Source organism: Dipodomys ordii, unplaced genomic scaffold (genome assembly GCF_000151885.1).
Source record: "Dipodomys ordii isolate 6190 unplaced genomic scaffold, Dord_2.0 Scaffold17, whole genome shotgun sequence".
Lineage (NCBI taxonomy): Eukaryota > Metazoa > Chordata > Mammalia > Rodentia > Heteromyidae > Dipodomys > Dipodomys ordii.
Window position 1 is genome coordinate 10,024,596 of NW_012267233.1, and position 19,113 is coordinate 10,043,708.

Sequence of the window (19,113 nt, forward strand, 5' to 3'; positions counted from 1 at the left end):
AAAGCCGGAAGTGGCGCTGTGGCTCAAGTGGTAGAGCGCTAGCCTTGAGCTGAAGAGCTGAGGAACAGCGCCCAGGCCCAGAATTCAGGCCCCACGACCGGACCCCCCCAAAAAAAATTTTTTTTAAAAATATGCCCAGCAGGACCATGGTAGCTCACACCTGTAATCCTAGCTATTCAGGAGGCTGAGCTCTGAGGTCCATGGTTCAAAACCAGACCAGGCAGGAAAGTCCATGAGACTCTTATCTCCAATTAACACCCAGAAAACTGGAAGTGAAATTGTGGCTTAAGGTGGTAGAGCACCAGCCTTGAGCAAAAGAGCTCAGGAAGAGTGCCCAGGCCCTGAATCTAAGCCCCACAACCCACATACACACAAAAAAAGGAGGAAATATAGTTTAAAATAAGTTACCTTTTCCAGTCTATCTAAAAATCGGCAAAACTTGTGAAAATGAACCGCTTTGAACCATTACTTATAATTTAAAAAACAAGTAAGTAAAAATTGGCAAAGACTACGCCAAAATAAAAGACATTGTTCAAGAAGGAACATGGAAGTGGGCACAGGTGGCTCACCCCTGTAATCCCTGTAGGATTACAGATCTGAGGACCGGAGTTTGAAGCCAGCCTTGAAATTCCAAGTAATCTCCAATTAGCTAAAAACAAACAAACAAACCCCCCCAAGACAAAATAACAACAACAACAAATGCTGGATGTGGAGTGGGGGCTCAAGTGGCAGAGGCTCAGGGACAGCCCCAGACCCAGAGGGTCAAGCTCTCTGCACCCCACCGCCCCCCCCAAAAAAAAGAAAAGGAATGTGGAATGCTGCTCTTTCACAAACAGTGTTGACGGTATTGCTAGCTGAGGGGAAGTATCTGGAGGGCAATTTGTTAATTTGAATGAAATATCTTCAAAAACTACAGGTCTTTTCATAAGGAATTTTTTATTCATTTGAATATATTTAAGAATTGTCTTGGTGGGAGGGGACAAGAAGGAGAGACAACGGAATGGAGAGGGAAGGGGGGACAAATACAATCTCACTGTATTCAATGTACATCATGTGAGAGCTGAACTATATAACTGGAGGGTATGGATAGGATGGCTAAAGGGAGACTGATAAAAGCAGTGATATTGAGCAAAATGCATGGTACTCATAATCTTACTTGTTGGCTTGAAACGCCTTTGTATAACTACGTACATTTAAAAAAAATGTGCAAAGATCTACCTATAAAGATAAACCTTGAAGTATTTAATAGAAAAAAAAACCTGAGAGAAAAATCTAAATGGTTAAATTAAATTGGATCCATCCATTCAATGATACCATTGAAATATTTATGGCCATGGAAAGCAATTTGTAGTAAAGATCAACTTAAAAATAAACTACAGGGGGCTGGGAAGGTGGCTCAGTGGTAGAGTGTTCACCTTGCATGCATGAGACCCTGGGTTCGATTCCTCAGCACCACATAAGCAAAAAAGAAAAAAGCTGGAAGTGGCGCTGTGGCTCAAGTGGTAAAGCGCTAGCCTTGAGCTGAAGAGCTGAGGGACAGCGCCCAGGCCCTGAGTTCAGGCCCCACAACTGGACCCAAAAAATAAAATAAAAATAAACTACAAGCTGACATGGTGGCACATGCCAGTAATCTCAGTTACTTCATAGGTTGAAGCAGAAATAAGTTCAAGACCAGACAGTGCAGAGTACTAAGATGCTATCACTCAGGATGGATGTAGCTCATTTGCCTCACATGTACAAGGCCCTCGATTCAACCTCACCAGTGTACATAAATAAACAGTATGTAAAGCAATATCTCATCTCTGTGTATGTAGAATTTTTTCTTTCTTTCTTTTATTGTAAAGGTGATGTACAGAGGTTTACGGTTACATAAATCAGGTAATGAGTACATTTCATTTGAACAGTGTTACCCCCCCCTTATTCTCTCCCACTGGTTCCCCTCCCATCTTCCCTCCCCCCAAGTTGTATAGTTCATTTCCAACATGGTATCTAGTGAGTATCAGGCTGAATTGGCTCACCTTTATCCCACTGTTTCTGTATGTAGAATGTTTTTATGCACAGAAAAGGGAGTAAACATACAGATTGCAAATACTGACAGCTCTGGATGGTGTCATTTTCAGACATTTTACAATTAAGTATGAAAAAACAGGGCCATTTAAATAACTAAAATAAAGGAAACACATTTAATGAGTTAAGTCCTTAAAGATGGATCTTAAAACTGTCCATACTTGGCCAGGTGCTGGTGGCTCACACCTGTAATCCTAGCTACTCAGGAGGCTGAGATCTGAGTATTGCTGGTTCAAAGCCAGCCCTGGCAGGAAAGTCCTCAAGAGACTCTTATCTCCAATAAACCACTCAGAAAAACGGAAGAGGCACTGTGGCTCAAGTGGTAGAATGCTAGCCTTGAGCTGAAGGGCTGAGGGACAGTGCCCAGGCCAAGAGTTCAATCCCCACAACCAACCAGAGAAAAACAAACAAAAAAACTGTCAGTATTTGAAAGTACCCTCACACACAAGTACAAAAATAATATTTTTGACATCAAAACATATAAGCCACTGAATATCTTTTAAAGCATGAACTCATTTTGGAGGAAATGATAGCCAGCATCTTAACGAAAGGGTTAAGAATTTACAGTGGTTAGAGATTGAGGCATAGACATAAGCCACTATTAAAGAATGTGACACTTGTGCACAGAGATGGGCTCCTTCCTCTAGGAATACACCAGAGAAAAAGCACAGCTGGATGGCAGCCCCAACGTACCCCTTGGCAGCTACCTGCTTTCAGAACATGCACAAGCATGTGTAGCACGGGAGGAAGACAGACAGCAGCTGCCCTGAAAAGGGAATGAATCATCTCTACAGGTCTAAGGAGATGTTTAATCTCATTTATTATGAAACTGCATGTTAAAACAACAAAATAACACTATTTTTCACTATTCCAGTAGACCAAAAAAAGTCTCTTACATTGTTGAGTCCATGGCAGACATAGACCTTCCATTACTATTGAAAGGACATAATCAAATGATGTGCCAAGGACCTAAAAATACTTATAACTTCCTTTGCATGTTCATTATCACACTATACACAAAAGCTAAGAAATGAAAACCACCTAACGGTCTCATCAAACTGAAGAATGGGTAAAGACAATTTGGAATGCAGACACTATGAAACATTATTCTATTTAAAAAACAAAAATAGGAAGTGGCACTGTGGCGTAGTAGAGTGCTAGCCCAGGCCCAGAGTTCAGGCCTACCACCAACAACAAAAAATAAAAAAAATAAAGGAAATCTTTTCATTTGCAACAATATGAATGGGATTAAATGTCATTATATTAAGTAAGCTAGGCCCAAATAAGCAAGCCCTGTCTGATCTCACTTCTGTGTGGAATCTATGCCTGCAATCCTAGCTAATAGGAAGGCTGAGATCTGAGGATTGCAGTTTCAAGCCAGCCAAGGCAGCAAAGTCCATGGGATTCTTACCTCCAATAAACTACTCAGAAAAGACAGGAAATAGCACTGTGGCTCAAGTGGGAGAGCACTAGTCATGAACAGAAGAAGCTTAGGGACAGTGCCCGGACCCTGAGTTCAAGCCCCAGGACTGGGCACCAGTGGCTCACTCCTATAATCCTACCTATTAAGGAGGTTGAAATAGGAAGATTGCAGTTCAAAGCCAGTCCATGTAGGAAAGTCCAAGTGAGACTCTTTATCTCCAATTAACCACCAGAAAGCTGAGAGTAAAATTGTGACTCAAGTGGTAGATTGCCAGATTTGAGGAAAAAAGCTCAGGAACATGGCTCAGGCCCAGACTTCAAGCTCTAGGAACAGCACACAAACAAATAACTAAATAGATAAATATTTTTTAAAAAATTGATCTTGTATGAGTTGAGAGGAGGTCACTACCAGAAATAGCATAGGGAGGGAAATTCAGGTGAGGAGTTGGAAAGGTTCACTGATGGGCACTAAATTACAATTAGGTAAAAGCAAGAAGCTCTGCAATGTTGTGCAATATTATACACAATTATGTGCATAAAGTATAGCACAATTATGTATTATGCATTCCAAAGCCTTGAAAGATTTTAAAAGCTTGTACCACAAGAATTGATGAGTGCCTAAGTAGATAAATATGTTTAGCCAGGTGCCAATGGCTCAAGTCTATAATCCTAGCTGCTTAGAAGGCTGAGATTTGAGGATCAAGGTTTGAAGCTAGCTTAGACAAGGAAAGTCCACGACACTCTTATCTCTAATAAACTACTCAGAAAAAAGCTGGAAGTGATGCTATGGCTCAAGTAATAGAGCCCTAGCCTTGAGCAAAAGATGCTCAGAGACAGTGCCCAGGCCAAGACTTCAAGCCTCAGGACCACCACCAACAACAACAAAAAAACATTGATTTAAGCATCACACAATGTAAACATGAATCAACGTTACATTGTACCCCATTAACGTATAATTCTTATGATTTCATCAGTTAAACATTGTAAAATTTAAAAATTAGAAAAAACTAACATGGTATTGCCAGTTTAAAGCGTCTACTACAGCAAATATTAAGTACTCGTAACCAGCAAAGGTAATAATGGTCAAATTTCCTTTTAGAGGAGGCTTCTATAATTATAGAAAGTAATTACTTTAAATTTTAAAATAAAAAAAAATATTTATTCTGGGGCTGGGGAGGTGGCTCAGTGGTAGAGTGCATGCCTTGCATGCATGAGGCCCTGGGTTCGATTCCTCAGTGCCACATAAACAGAAAATGCTGGAAGTAGTGCTGTGACTCAAGTGCTAGAAAGGAAGCTCAGAAACAGTTCCTGGGCCCTGAGTTCAAGCCCCAGGACTGGCAAAAAATAAATAAATAAAATAAAATTCAGAATAGCGTGAATGATGTAAAAATGGTAGGTTATTTTGTATAACCTTTCATAATCATAATCACATAATAAGCATGCACACATTTGAATCTGTTAAATAGCTACAGCACCACTTCCGGTTTTCTGGTAACTAATTAGAGATAAGAGTATCATGGACTTTCCTGCCCCAGCTGACTTTGAACTATAATCCTCAAATCTCAGCCTCCTGAGTAGCTAGGATTACAGGTGTGAGCCACCAGTGCCTGGCAAGATTGCTTAATTTTGCTTACATTTTATAAAAGTCTACTTCCATTTTAAGCCTCTTTTTTTTTTTCTTTCTCGACATATTTTGGCAGACCCAGTAATTCTGCAATTCTTCAGGGCCATTTTTTTTTTTTGGCAAAAAGTTTACATCACGTACTTTTTGTTCTCTGCTTTAGATGCTCTTCTTCTCCTTGGATAGATTGATAAGCAAATAAGTTCATCTTTGTGACAAAACTTCCTTAAAGGTACTGGCAGTGAATCCAATGATGCAATCTCAGGCAGTTCAACTTAACAGACCCAAGCTCGTTCGACATGACCTATGTACTAGCTTGTAGGAGCTGTTAGATGAGTCATATGTTCAATCCCTCCTGGCAAGAAGCAAGTCTGAGTTATGGAAAAAATGGTTATTTTTTTAAAAATCACAGAAACACAAACTGGCGTATAGTGCTTTTCATCTTTAGAAGAATTTATATTCTAAGCTCTCCTCAAAAATATTAAATGCAGTCAGATGCTGGTGGCTCATGCCTGTAATCCTGGCTATTCAGGTGGACCCAGACCCTGAGTTCAAGCCCCAGTTCTGGCACGCACACAGAGAGAGAGAGAGAGAGAGAGAGAAAAGAATTAGACTTGCACAGAAATTCAAATGTTAAGGTTGATGAGACACAAGTCCAACCATATCCAAACTAGTGAGGAGCAATTTAGGAGGTCCACATTTGTTCCATTTGCACATAGTGTCAGGGAGAGTAAGCATGCAGAAAGGTTTTTCACTTTGTATAGGGTGTGTGTGTGTGCGCGCACACACGTACGCAGCACCCTGGCACACATGTATAGGAGCATGCAGCCAGTCCTGACGTTTGAACTCAGGGCAATAGTGCTCAAGGCTAGAGCACTATTTACCACTCTGAGCCACAACTTCATTTCTGGTTTTTTTTTTTTTCTTTTGGTAGTCCTGAGTGGTTAGGATTACAGGTGTATGCCACCAGCACCCAGAAAGATTGCTTTGTTTTACTCATATTTTATTAAAAGTCTACTTCCACTTTAAGCTTTACATTGCTTTTCTTTTTCTTTCTTTCCCAGGTTGGCTTTGAGTCCCAATCCTCAGATCTCAACCTCCTGAGTAGCTACAATTATAGATATGAGCCACTAGCACCTGATAAATGTGTTATTTTTAATATAGCTATAACAGAATGTCTTTTCTTACAAGTGACCTTTAATATTTCTCTGTAATCCCAAAAGCAGAGCAAACTAGGGAAACACAAGGAAGACAAAGAAGTATCTGTATTTTTTCCATCCAGGTTTTTTGACTTGTGTATTTGTTTATTTTTCTTTCTTTATATTTATAAATAATGTACTTGGTACATTCTGTGAATATTTTCTTCTGTCATTAAACATTTCTTCCATTATATGGTTTATGATGATTGCATTGTATCCCACCATCTTACTGAGCTGTGATTTACTAAACCTGTTTTATATAGCTAGGCATTTAGGGTTTTCTAATTTTTTCACCAATTCTGAGGGTTGGGAATGTAGCTTAGTGGTAGAGTACTTGACTAACATGCATGAAGCCCTCAGTTTGATTCCTTAGTACCACATAAACAGAAAAAGCCAGAAGTAGCACTGTGGCTCAAGTGGTAGAGTGTAAGCCTTGAACAAAAGAAGCTCAGGGACAGTGCCCAGGCCCAAGCCCCACAACTGGCAAAATAATAACAACAAAAACACCAGAACTAATGCTGTAGCTGGGCATGGGGTATACCTAACACTGAGGCAGATCAGCCTGGGTTATGTAGAGATCCTGTCTTTAAAACAACAACAACAAACAAAAAACAAAAAAGGTCAAGTGATGGTGGTTAATGGCGCACACACACGCACACATTCTCTCTCTCTCTCTGTCTCTCTCTCTCTGTCTTTCTCTCTCTCTCCACACAAACACAGAAGTGGAGCTGTAGTTCAAGTGGTAGAGAGCTGCCCTTGAGCATAAAAGCTCAGGAACAGCACCTAGGCCCTGTGTTCAAACTAATGCTATGCTTACCCTTGTGTTTCCTTAAAATAAAAACTGGAATTCAGGTGTCAATGGGTAGATACACCTGAACAGATAGATTTTGCAACCTCTTTTTGGAAAGTTTATAATAAATTTTAATCTCCCAGTATTGATATTTTAACAAAACCTAGTTCATCTTGGCCAATTTGACAGGGCAATTTGGATGGTTCTGTCACATTATCTACGTTTCTTAGAGTGTTAACAAAATGTTGCCGGGCACCAATGGCTCACGCCTGTAATCCTAGCTACTTAGGAAGCTGAGATCTGAGGATCACGGTTCAAAGCCAGCCCGGTCAGGAAAGTCCATGAGACTCTTATCTCCAATAAACTATTCAGAAAACTGGAAATGGTGCAGTGGCTCAAGTGGTAGAGCACTCGCCTTGAGCTGAAAAGCTGAGGGACAGCGCCCAGGCCCAGAGTTCAAGCCCCATGACCGCAAAAAAAAAAAAAAATGTTGCTTTGTATGTTTATTAGCCATTTGCATGGATTTGTGAATTGTCCACTCATGCTTTTGACCGTATGTCTCCTGTGGCATTTGCCCTTTATCTTCAAAATTACAGTATCTTCAAAATACAGAAGATAGATAGGCTTTTAAAAAAAACTACATCATGACTCCAAGGCAGCTAAAAACAAATCCTGGTGTGCAGAAGGATCATGAATGCCTAGGACCTAATCAAAATTCCTTATATACAAGAACTTTCCAAGGGCTACTGACCACAGAAAATCAGCTTCAGAGATTTTAAAATTCTGAAGCTTGGTAGCTTACCAGAGATTTCATTCCTGATTGAAGTGATTGTCAGTTGTATGCCCTGAAGTGAAATAGAATTCTGCTTGCTTCTTAAAGTGAAAATGCAGTTTCTTCTAAACCTTGTATTATTTAACACTATTTCTGAACACTTTCTAAACTATAGAGGTGGCAAATATTTTCTGACAATGAGTGTCTCTGAATTATGTTTTATTAAAGAGAAAAGAAAAGAAGCATGCTGAAGAAAAGGAGGAGAAGCCAATGAAGGAGGAAAGAAAGGAGAAAGGAGGAAGGAGGAAGGGAAGGAGAAGGAAGAGGAAGAAATGGATGAGAAGGGGAAAGAAAGAAGAAACAAGGAGAAGGGGAAATGAAGGAAGAAGAAAAGAGGGAGGGAAAGGAGGGAAGAGGAAAGTCATCTCTTTTACCTACTTATGGTTTTCAGCTTATTAAATTTTATTCAATGTTCTGTTCATTCTGGTATCATTTCGTTCTCGTTCCAGGAGTTTGCCTAAAGCAAACCACTTCCTGGGCTTTCTGTGGGAAGAAGTTCTCAGAGACCCTGCCAGCCTTTCTAATCTGATTTCCTCCTATTGCTTATCTACCAGCCTGGCCAGGCTGTGCTGAAGGCCTCTAGTTAAACCATTCATTTCACTATCTAGCTTCCCTTTGCGGTTCTATATAAGCCTAGAATTTCTCCTGCCTCATCTGTCTGTGGATATCTGTCTCAGTCAGACCATCCTGGATTCTGGAAAAGGAGAGAAGGGAAACTCCTGAACATGCTCCTGACATGCTTCAGTTTTGCTACAATCACCATCTATGAGCCTCCATAAGCTGAAAGCCCTCTGGAAGGAGAAAAGGACACTCAGAATGCTAGCAACAGTGATGCTCCTCACCAAAACAATGCTGTGGTAAACACGTAAAACCTCCCAGGATCTACTCTCCCTGAAAAACATAATATCTAGACTCTTCTGCATTCTTTCAACCCCAACATGCAGCCTGGAAGGAAAGGAAGATACTTTTCTTCCAAAATATTTATCTCCAAATCCTTAACTCAGTTACCCCCATGTCTTACATGATTCCTAAGTTTTGTCCCAGTTCCAGGATTCTAGGCTTCAAGTTAAAAATCAAAACCCCATTCCCCAAGATACCAAACAGCCATGTGCCATCCCAACCCCACCCCCCAGCCAGCTCTGCAGTCCTGCCAAAGACAAGGCTTAGACTGCCAAGCAAATACAGGCCCCTCCCGAGTAGATAATATTAGAAGTTTCTTCCTGCTCAAGCTGTTTCTTTCTCCTTCCCTCTTTCCCTTTATCTCTCCTTCAACCTTTCCTTCTTCAAAACCCTGATCCAATGTGTAGAGATGTAACAATGAAATCCTCCCCCATACAATGAATAGAAGCTTTTAAAAAATAAACTAAAAAAAATCAAAAACCAAACCTGGTCCAAGTCTTAAGAGACCTTGCCTAGCATTGTAAGAAGTGCTGGGGTCCATTCCTAGCACCACACACACACACAAAATTAAATAAATAAAAATAAAGAAATATATCCTAATCCAAAATTTGTGTGCCTTTTAGTCAGAAGTGACTCTGGCAAGTTCAGTTTTCTTGGCACATTCTGAGTTTGGAGAAAAGGCAAAGACCAAAACAAGAGAAGAGGGACAGCGGGCAAACTTAGCTTTCCTCTCGTGCAAAAGAGAACACAGGCATTCACACTTGCAAAGGAAGCATTTCCTTGGGAGTGTAAGTGAAATCAGATCAGTTCAAAAGTGCTCCCCACCAAGTTCGCGGGCATGCTCATTACAAAGTAAAATAAGGTACTCATCTATCCACTGCAGCAGTGATTACTTCCCACTGAACGCCCATTCACATGCACCACAAAGCTCTCAGACCCAACTTATTTTCATAACAATCTACCCAAATGCCCTCTAGTATTTTGTGTAAAACTCTGAAGACTCTATTTGTTTGATATTGCATGATGCAATTCAGAATGTACTGCTTTCATAAATAATAAATAATATCACTATTACTCACCAAAACACAGAAAGCTAAAATATGTCTAGCTCTCTTCCAAGTAAGGTTAGGAAGGGGGAGAATAAAGATTCCCCAAAGAAAGGGCTTCTGGCTTCAAAGCTCCCATCCCACTTCACCATTATAATCCAGTTCCCTTTACCATTTACCATTTGCTATTAAGAAACACAGCAGGAAGCCCTGGGTCAGTGGCAATGCTTATAATCCTAGCTACTCAAGAAGCTGAGATCGGAGGATCAATGCTCAAAGCCAGCTCAGGCAGTTAGTCTGTAAGACTCTTAACTCAAAACAAACAAAAAAACCTTAAAATCCACAATAAATCGACCCCAAGGTCCTAAACTCATCTAAAAGATGGAACTATGCAGGCTGCCGGCAGTCAGTAGGGTCCATTAAAATTTCAGAGGTCATGAGTGGGTGCTGGTGGCTTACACCTGTAATCCTAGGTCTCAGGAGGCTGAGATCTAAGGATCCATGTTCAAAGCCAGCCCAGGCAGGAAAGTCCTTGAGACTCTTACCTCCAATTAACCACCGGAAAACCAGAAGTAGAGCTGTGGCTCAAAATAGTAGGGCACTAGCCTTGAGCAAAAAAAGCTCAGGGACAGTCCCCAGTCCCTAAATTCAAGCCCCATGACCAACCAAAAAAAAAAAAAAAAAATGGAGGTCTCGATTTGAAGGCTAGTGAAGCTGCTGGTAAAACCGTCAGTGAAGCCGTCTAGGGACTCTTGGCTATGAGTTGTTGTCACTAAACAATCTACTAGTTGTATTGGGCTAAAGCAAAAATTCCTATTCCTCCTGTTGCTGCTCGTTAAGGAATTTTTCCTGGACAGGTTTGCCAAGCCCATGGCTCCCCTTCCAGGCTAAGCCTCATGTGCATAAATTGAGCCAGAGTTCCTGGGTTATCTGGGAAGACAGCAAATGTCAATCATCCCCACAAATGTAGGGGTCAGGGATTGCCAGTGAGGACTGTAATAAATGTAGGCTACTTCTTTCCTTACACTAAACAAACACTTTACATTTTTTTCCACAGCTAATCTTAGCAGATTAAAAATAAGGCACGATGATATCATCGGGAACCACTGGCCCAGGGAACATGGATAGGCTGATGAGACTATGAATACTATAAAAGAATCCAGGGGGGTTGACAGAACAAAATGATTTAGGTTCACATTCAGTTCTACGTGTAGAAGCTATGCATGGTGTCAATTCTCACCAAATAAAAAAAGAAGGAAAATATCAGAAAAGTGACATCAGCAAGACAGATTAAGAAAAAAGAGAAGGAGGAAAGGAACGGCATGCTAGCTCAGAAAGGGAAGTTAGGGAGGGGGAAAGTACTGCTTAACCAGAGCATTTAATTTATAGCCAAAAATTTCATGCCAAATTAGGCCAAAATCATAAAGATGACTGAAACCATTGCCTGAATTATCAAAGGATTTCTTAAAAAAAAAAAAAAAAAAAAGGAAATTTACCACCACATGAAAAAAGAAATCACATTTACCTGTAGATTTCAGACAAGTACATCTTATTGAGTGATTGGGTACTGTTATTGTTGTTTAACTGTTTCTATGTCTTAGCTGGTTACTTTTCTAAATTCCTTTCTTTGCTTTGCAGGGACAAGTAGAAAATTCTAGCCAGGTATGGTGATGTACACCTGTAATCCCAAAAGTTGAGGCAGGATGGTGAGATGGAAAACAGCCTGGGGTACATACCACTCTATCTCGAAAAAAAAAAAAAAAGCTAGGTATACCTCTTCATAAATAATAGATTCCAACACAATACTTATAGTGGCCTAGACTCTGCCATCATTTAAAACAGGACCTCACTACAAGTCAATGGGAGGTCCAGCCACAGCGCTATGGTGAGCTCTAGAAAGAAAATGGCACTACACCCATCAAATCATTTCAACATCACATGTCTTTTCCCTTGACTATGGGCTATAAAATCAAATCTAAATTCAATTAAATGACAGTGTTCCCCCCCCCATAAAAAAATAAATGCTACCTTTAGGTTACAATGTAAAATTGGAGAACAACACTTAGCTTCTTAGTCCAACATAGCTCCCAGGTGCTAGTCAAAAACTGAAGCTTGGATGAATGACATCACTTCAATCCGGGTCTTTAGCAGCTCTGCAAACAAATGTCCTATCAAAAGGACCCTATTCTACCAGAAGGGACAGTTCAGAAAAACAATTAAAGCAAACATTAAAAGAAGCCTTCTGATTCTTTTTTTTTTTTTTTGGTCGACTGTGGGCCTTGAACTCTGGGCCTGGGTGCTGTCCCTCAGCTCTTCAGCTCAAGGCTAGCGCTCTACCACTTGAGCCACAGTGCTACTTCCAGTTTTCTGGTGGTGTTTTGGAGATAAGAGTCTCACGGATTTTGCTGCCCTGGCTGGCTTTGATCCTCAGATCTCAGCCTCCTGAGCAACTAGGATTATGAGCCACTGGCTTCTGGCATGGCCTTCCAATTTTTGCATCCAAGTTAAAATTATACCTGAAGCTCTTCAACAAGAGTGAGCATAAAGTCAAAGGGACGGCCCCAGATTTCACTCACTTAGAACACAGGGGATAAATGCTTTAAAATGCTGCACAGAAATTTTATTTGTCACTGGATATCAGTGGCTCGTGATCACCTAATCCTAGCTACACAAGAAGCTGAAATCAGGATCACAGTTTGAAGCCAGTCAGGGGCAGGAAAGTCTATGAGAGTTTTTCTCCATTTAACCACCAAAAGCCACAAGTGAGGCTGTGGCTCAAATGGTACAGCACCAGGCTTGAGCAAAAGAGCTAAAGGACAGTGCCCAGGCCAAATTCAAGTCTCAGTATAGGCACACACATACAAAGAAAACATATTTGAGTCAGGCATTGATGGCTCATGTAATCCTAGATACTCAGGAAGATATCTGAGGTTGTGGTTCAAAGCCAGCCCAGGCAGGAAAGTCTGGAAGACTCATCTCTAATTAACTATCAAAAAGGCCAGAAATGGTGCTGTGGTTCAAAGTAGTAGTACACTAGCCTTGAGTACAAAAGCTCAGGGGCAGTTCCCAGGCCCTGAATTCAAGACCTATGAGTACCACCACCAACAACAAAAAAATCCTATTTGTCATGCAATACAAAGTATTAATTTAAAGTGGGAATTATGTAATCAACCCAAATCATAAGGCATACCTATGACATGGGTTGAATACAGTTTCCCTGGGTTTTCTCCTAGACAGTCTGATTCAACACCTCTAAAATAAGGCCAAGGGAAATGTATAGTTTATCAATAGCCTTGGGTGATATTTTTACAAGTTTGAGAAATAATTATTTAACACGTTCCCACATAGAATTCCTATTATTAAACACACATGTAATTACCTTCAATATTTCTGGATCAGAGTTTGATGATGTTGTCTAGCATTTTTTTTTAATCTTTTAGGTAGGATAACTGCCCTGTGTATCAGTTTTACGTCATCAAAGTGAGACACCAACCAAAGCTGACTCTTTTTAGTGCCTGCCATCTGGGAACATTGGACAAGTTCAAGCTTCCTGATGATGGTAGTTTGCAGAAACTGAATGATAGCAAGAGGAAGTCAAAAAAGGTAAGCTTCATTTTGCATACAAGGCTAATGTTACCAATCTGAGATAGTTGCAGAAAGGTGGCAAGTTATAGTAAGTTTGGGAGACACAGGAAATTCAGCCAACACTAACTGTACTTTGTCGTTCAGGTGTAGCACCCAAGGGTCTTCCAGTGTGTATGTATTTATTCACTTCTGAAATAAGAAGCTTTTGGGCTTTTAGTCCCTTGTAAAGCTCAACACTGGACACAAAACATTTACTGATGATACCTGGGGAAGGAGACAGATTTGTGTATGCTATTGGTTCTTTACTCACTGGGTATTATTACTTCTTGATTCTGAAACCACTTGCAAACATAACTTTTATTTTTTGACTGTAAAAATACTTGGATGAATATAGATAGAACTGATTGTGTTGATTTCTCTGATGGTGCTTTCTCTGATGGTGCTATCACCTGATTTACCCACACTGTCCTCCTCTCTGGTACCCTCCTTCTGATAGGACTTTTTATTTCACTTGTTCTTCTATCTGCCTCTAACATTCTTTTTTTCTCCCCTCCCCCCCCCAGTCCTTCTGACATTCCCCCACCCTCACATTGTAGGGCTTAAATTCAGGGCCTACCCACTGTCCCTGAGCTCTTTTTGCTCAAGGCTAGCACTCTATCATTTTGAGCCATAGCTCCACTTCCAGTGTGCTGGTGATTAATTGGAGAATTTCACAGAAGCCAGGCACTGATGACCCAAACCTGTAATCCTAGCTACTCAGGAGGCTGGGAGCTGAGGGTCGTGGTTTAAAGATAGCAGAAAAATCCATGAGACTCTTATCACCAGTAAACTACCAAAAAGCTAGAAGTGGAGTTGGGGCTCAAGTGGAAGAACACTAGCCTTAAACAAAAAGAGCTCGGGAACAGCACTCAGGCCCTAAGCTCAATCCCCAGGACTGGCACTCTAAAGATATTTTATATGACCAAATGTAGAAAATTTAAATTTATTACTATTCAACTATCTGAAAGGTTATCCAAATATCTGAAAGGTTATCCTCATGAGATACGCATAAACTATAACATCAAATGACCATACGTGGGCAAAACAATGAGGTAGATTTAAAAAGGATTTATTACAAGGACATTGATGAGACTGAACTAAGCAACTCAAGGGCAGCAATGGGAGGGAGGGAATGAGAGGGACAGAGGGAACCGCTTACACTAAGCAAAAGGAAAGAAATGTACGTATCACCTGGTTTGGAAAAATTAGTTGTAGTGTCAAAGATTGTAGAATGCATCAGCTTTATAGACCATGAAAATGAATATGTGCCTTATGAAGGTTAAAATGTGTTTGTAACTTTAGGTAAGTATCACTATCCCACCATACTGTGAAATTTATGCAATCAATCTCAATAAAGAAAAAATGTTTTAAAGAACTAGAAAAAAAAGGATTTATTACAAACTATATTTTTACTTTAGTTGTACGGGGGAGGGGGATTCCATTGTGACATTTCCACGTATGTACACAATGTATACTAAGGAATCTCCCCCATTCTGTCACTCTCCCCATCCTTCTCTCCCTTCTTAAAACAATTTCTATGGGTTTTATTGGTTGATTTTTATTTTTATTTTTTTCTCAGTCATGGGGCCTGAGCGCTGTCCCTCAGCAATTCAGCTCAAGGCTAGCACTCTACCTACTTGAGCCACAGCACCACTTCCGGTTTTCTGGTGGTTTATTGGAGATAAGAGTCTCACAGACTTTCCTGCCCAGGCTGGCTTTGAACCACAATCCTCAAATCTCAGCCTCCTGAGTAGCTAGAATTCCAGGCGTGAGCCACTGGCACCCAGCTTATTGGTTGATTTTGATCCATGCAAATAAACTATGAAGACCCAATCATCCTCACTTATCTTCCTTGTTAGTCTCCACCCCCTGCTGGTGTCTACCTCCCCCATCTAAACCTGTTTCACTTTCCAGTCATTCTTTTTTTTTTTCCTTTTAGGGTATATTAATTGCACCACAGAGTCCCACTATGGTATGTCAGACATGCATATCTTATGTTTTGCTCATCATAACTCTGTTTTCTCTTCTCCTGACTCTTCAACCCCGCTATAGATGAGTAGTTTATATTGAGGTTTTTATGCCCTTTTCATACATATAAATTGTGCTATATTTTAGAAACCTGTTTTTCCACTATTGTATTTTTTGTACTTTTAGGCACTGAATTAGGTATAGTCTTATATTCTATTTAATGGCTTACTTTGAACTAAGCCCCTAATGGAAATGACCTGTCCTGTATATCTTTGTTTTCTCCCATAATGCCCATTTGAATAGAATGCAGAGAGTACATCGTCAGGAAGTACATTTACTTGTGAGAATCTGTATCAAATCAATTATTATATGTATATGCCCATGTATCCTCTGAATATATTTTATGCATTTTTCACAGTAAAATTAGAATGTCTTAAAGTAACATTGTCTTGATAATACATATTTATTGACAAAAATTATAAACTTTCAGAAAATTTAAGATGGAGGGTGTAGAGGATCTTTAAATAGATACAAAGACAAAATGTCCTAAAAGACTTGTTTTAAACAGCAGTAGCATTAGTATTATAGAAAATAAAAAGCAGAATGTTTTATTCTGCAAAGTCAACCATAAAAGAAGACAATGCTCCTTACTAAATAAGAAGCTCTTTCTATGCCATCCAAAAAAGATGACCTACATCTTGCTAGGATTGTGGGATGAAATCCACAAGTGTGCGCTTTCTTGGATGATTTCTGAATAAAAGCAGGCGTCCCACTGCCAAGTAATCAAAGGCTCAGGCTTCAGGCCCTGTCAGCCAGGTGGGCAAATGTCACAAGGTGCTCACTTAGGAACTTTAGGTTTCCTCCTCCCACCCCCCACCCCATCAAATGCACACAATTGCAAATGCTCCAGGCCCATAAAACCTAGACCCATCTTTGCCAGGCCTTCAAGAGAATATTAACATTAAGACAACTAGGCTAGAACTCACAAAAAATGATGCAAAAGTCAAGCATGACTTCAAACATGTCTTACCAGTCTAAGGAGAAAAAAAACCAGTGAGGTCTAATTGTTGTGTTGTTGTTACTACTTTTCCCAGGAAACAAAATGATGTCTCAGAAACCATGACTAGATAAAAGCTACCTTCATTAAATGTTAGCCTAGTACAACGTGTAATCTCAGCTCTCAGTACCCATAAAAACTAGATAATGCATAGTAGTCAAACCAGATGCTAGTGTTCAGTGCTTATTTTCAATAGAAAATAGATTATCTTTATTGGTGCTAAGTATAACTTGGTTAAAACAAATACCTATGCATTTTCATTCTGAATGTGTGTGAGTCCTGTTTGCACCACCGACTTAGCAGTCAAACTAAATAGGGATTGTGATTGATTAACTAGATTGGCAAACACATTTGACACCAAGACCAAAACAAAACAAAGACAAAAAAGTACAAAATCCTACTTAAGTTTTCAAACTTGGGTAGTAGAGAGAGACATGGGGTTTGCGTGGTGTGCAGACGGTGGCATTAATACGTGGTAGATTTTACAGTATGACAGCATGTGTTTAGTTAGGATCGGCTACCCGGCCAGCTTTAGTTTGAAGGTTGTTCGCCCCCCACCCCGCCCATCCCAGATCAGGTCCCGCAAGGCCTTGACGCTCTGCTTTCTTCTCCATGGTGCCTCTGGGACTGGTCCCCGGCCACTTCTCGTCCCAGGGCGCCCAGGCCTCATCGAGGTGTTGGACACCCTCAGGAAGGTCTCCTTGGGATGGCCATCACGCCAGGGGAAAGTTACGAACGAAAGCAAAACGGATGACCACCACTGCGCCCTTCCAATGGGGCGCAGCCAGTTGCCAGCCCTGGACGCACCCGCGGAGGGGGAAGGGAATGTCGCCACCGAATCCCAAGCCAGGCCTGGGGACCCACCTCCGGCTCCCGGCCACTCCCGCCCTCCGCCCCACCTCCGGGGCCAGCACAAAGCCGTTCCCCAAGGCTGCGGCTGGGACCCAGGAAGGCCACCTGGAGGTGGCGGGCCCAGGCCCGACGAGCCTAGGCGCAGGCCTCGACTCTTGGGAACTCTTAGGGGACTCTTGCGGCGGGAAGGGCGCAAGGGAAGCGTTCCCACGGCCCTGGGGTGCCTCCCCACCCCACCCCCAGCAGGCTCGCCCTCCCACCACGCCCGAGGTGGCCGCCTCAGCTCACAGCGCCTGGGCCGGGCTGGCCGTCGGGCGCCGGCGAATGGCTCCTTTGGAGGCGCCAACTCGCGGCCTCCAATCAGTTCCCCCATTTGCAGCAGCAGGCCGTGGCCCGGGCCACCCTGTGCAAGGTGGCCCAACAATGCAGGGGCAGGGAGGGAGGCTGGAGCCGGGTGGAGGGCGAAGGGGCCGAGGCCCCGGCGATCCCGGCCGGCCCCGCGCCTCGCCTCGGATCCAGGGCGACACGCGCGCGCCGGCCGTGCGGGGGGGAAGATGGCCGTTTCGGCGTCGGAATAAAAGCTCTTTGTTGCGCTCACACAAAAGCAACCGAGACCCGCGTTTCCTTCGGGGCCTTTGCAGAAGTCCAAGGGATTCAGCTGAACTTCCAAAAAGGCCTTGGAAAGTCCAAGGTGGTGGATCTCCTCTTAGGAGCGGAGAACAACAGGTCTCCCGCCCCGGTGGACCCCCAGCCTCTGTCAGTACCCAAGAAGTCCTCGGGTCCTGGGAGCAGGAGCGGAGGTCATCCGTAAGGGAGGAAGCAAAGAGGAAACCCTGCTTTTCCTAGCAAAGCCCAAAGGAGAAAATTAAACATTCACACCCTTGTAGGGTTTCTCCTCTTAAGGTTCAAACACAATCCGGAAAGATCTGGATCCACCAAAAAATAATAATAATAAATACAAATTTATAAAAAAAAAGAAGAAAATAAATAGAAAAAAAAACAGAAAAAACGAATAGCAACTTTGGAGGGGGGGAAAAGGGGCAAAAACAAAAAAAAAACAAAACATAACCAACCAGTTGCCATCAGCCCAAAGTGGCAGCAGCCGCCGCCGGCGCGTGTGATCCACTTACTTGTCCGGCTCTTGTGACATGTTTGATCCAATGAACTCGCTCCCCTTTTCCTGGAGCCTCAGCCTCTGGTGAAACTGGACTTTCAAGTCTGTGCAGGTGAAGGTGTGTGAGAGCGCCCGAGATGGCAGAACAAGAGCTACAGGTAATTCTGCTTTTTCCGTCCCCCTCACCACTCTCGCTCGCTCGCTGGCTCGCCTGCTCGCGCCCTCACCTAGCCGGAAAGGTGGGATGGGGGGGAGGGGGCCCTCACATGGGGCCGAGCTCAGAGGCGGCCCGGGCGGCGCGGAGTCCCTCCTGGATCGTGGCAATGGGCAGACAGTGGCGGACTTGGGCGGCCACAGGTAACTTTCTCGCAAGAAGCTGAATTCTTTCACTAAAGGGTACAAGCCCAAGGGACGAGCTGCGCGGTGATTGGCTGCGGAGCTCCCTCAGGTGAGCTGCCATTGGCAGAGGCGCACTCAGGTAAGGCCCTTCTCCAAGTGCAGGTAACTCACTCCGAAGTTTACCCGAGTGGAGCGGTGGCCTGCCTGCTCGCAGCCCCGAGGCAGCCTGGGGCAGAGGGAGAATGCGTGGAGCAGACTTTTTCCTTCTCCTCCCCCTCCCCC

At 42.4% G+C, this 19,113-nt stretch overlaps 1 protein-coding gene across 1 annotated transcript in view; it reads right to left on the reverse strand.

The window, feature by feature from the left end:
- The window catches only part of Grhl2 (grainyhead-like 2 (Drosophila)), a 126,434-nt gene extending 107,582 nt beyond the window's left edge, over positions 1-18,852 (reverse strand). Inside the window, exon 1 of the mRNA XM_013012439.1 lies at positions 18,509-18,852. Coding sequence (XP_012867893.1) covers positions 18,509-18,528 — 20 coding nt within the window. The 5' untranslated portion in view covers positions 18,529-18,852. The remainder of the gene's footprint in view (positions 1-18,508) is intronic.
- Between the last annotated feature and the right edge of the window lie 261 nt (positions 18,853-19,113).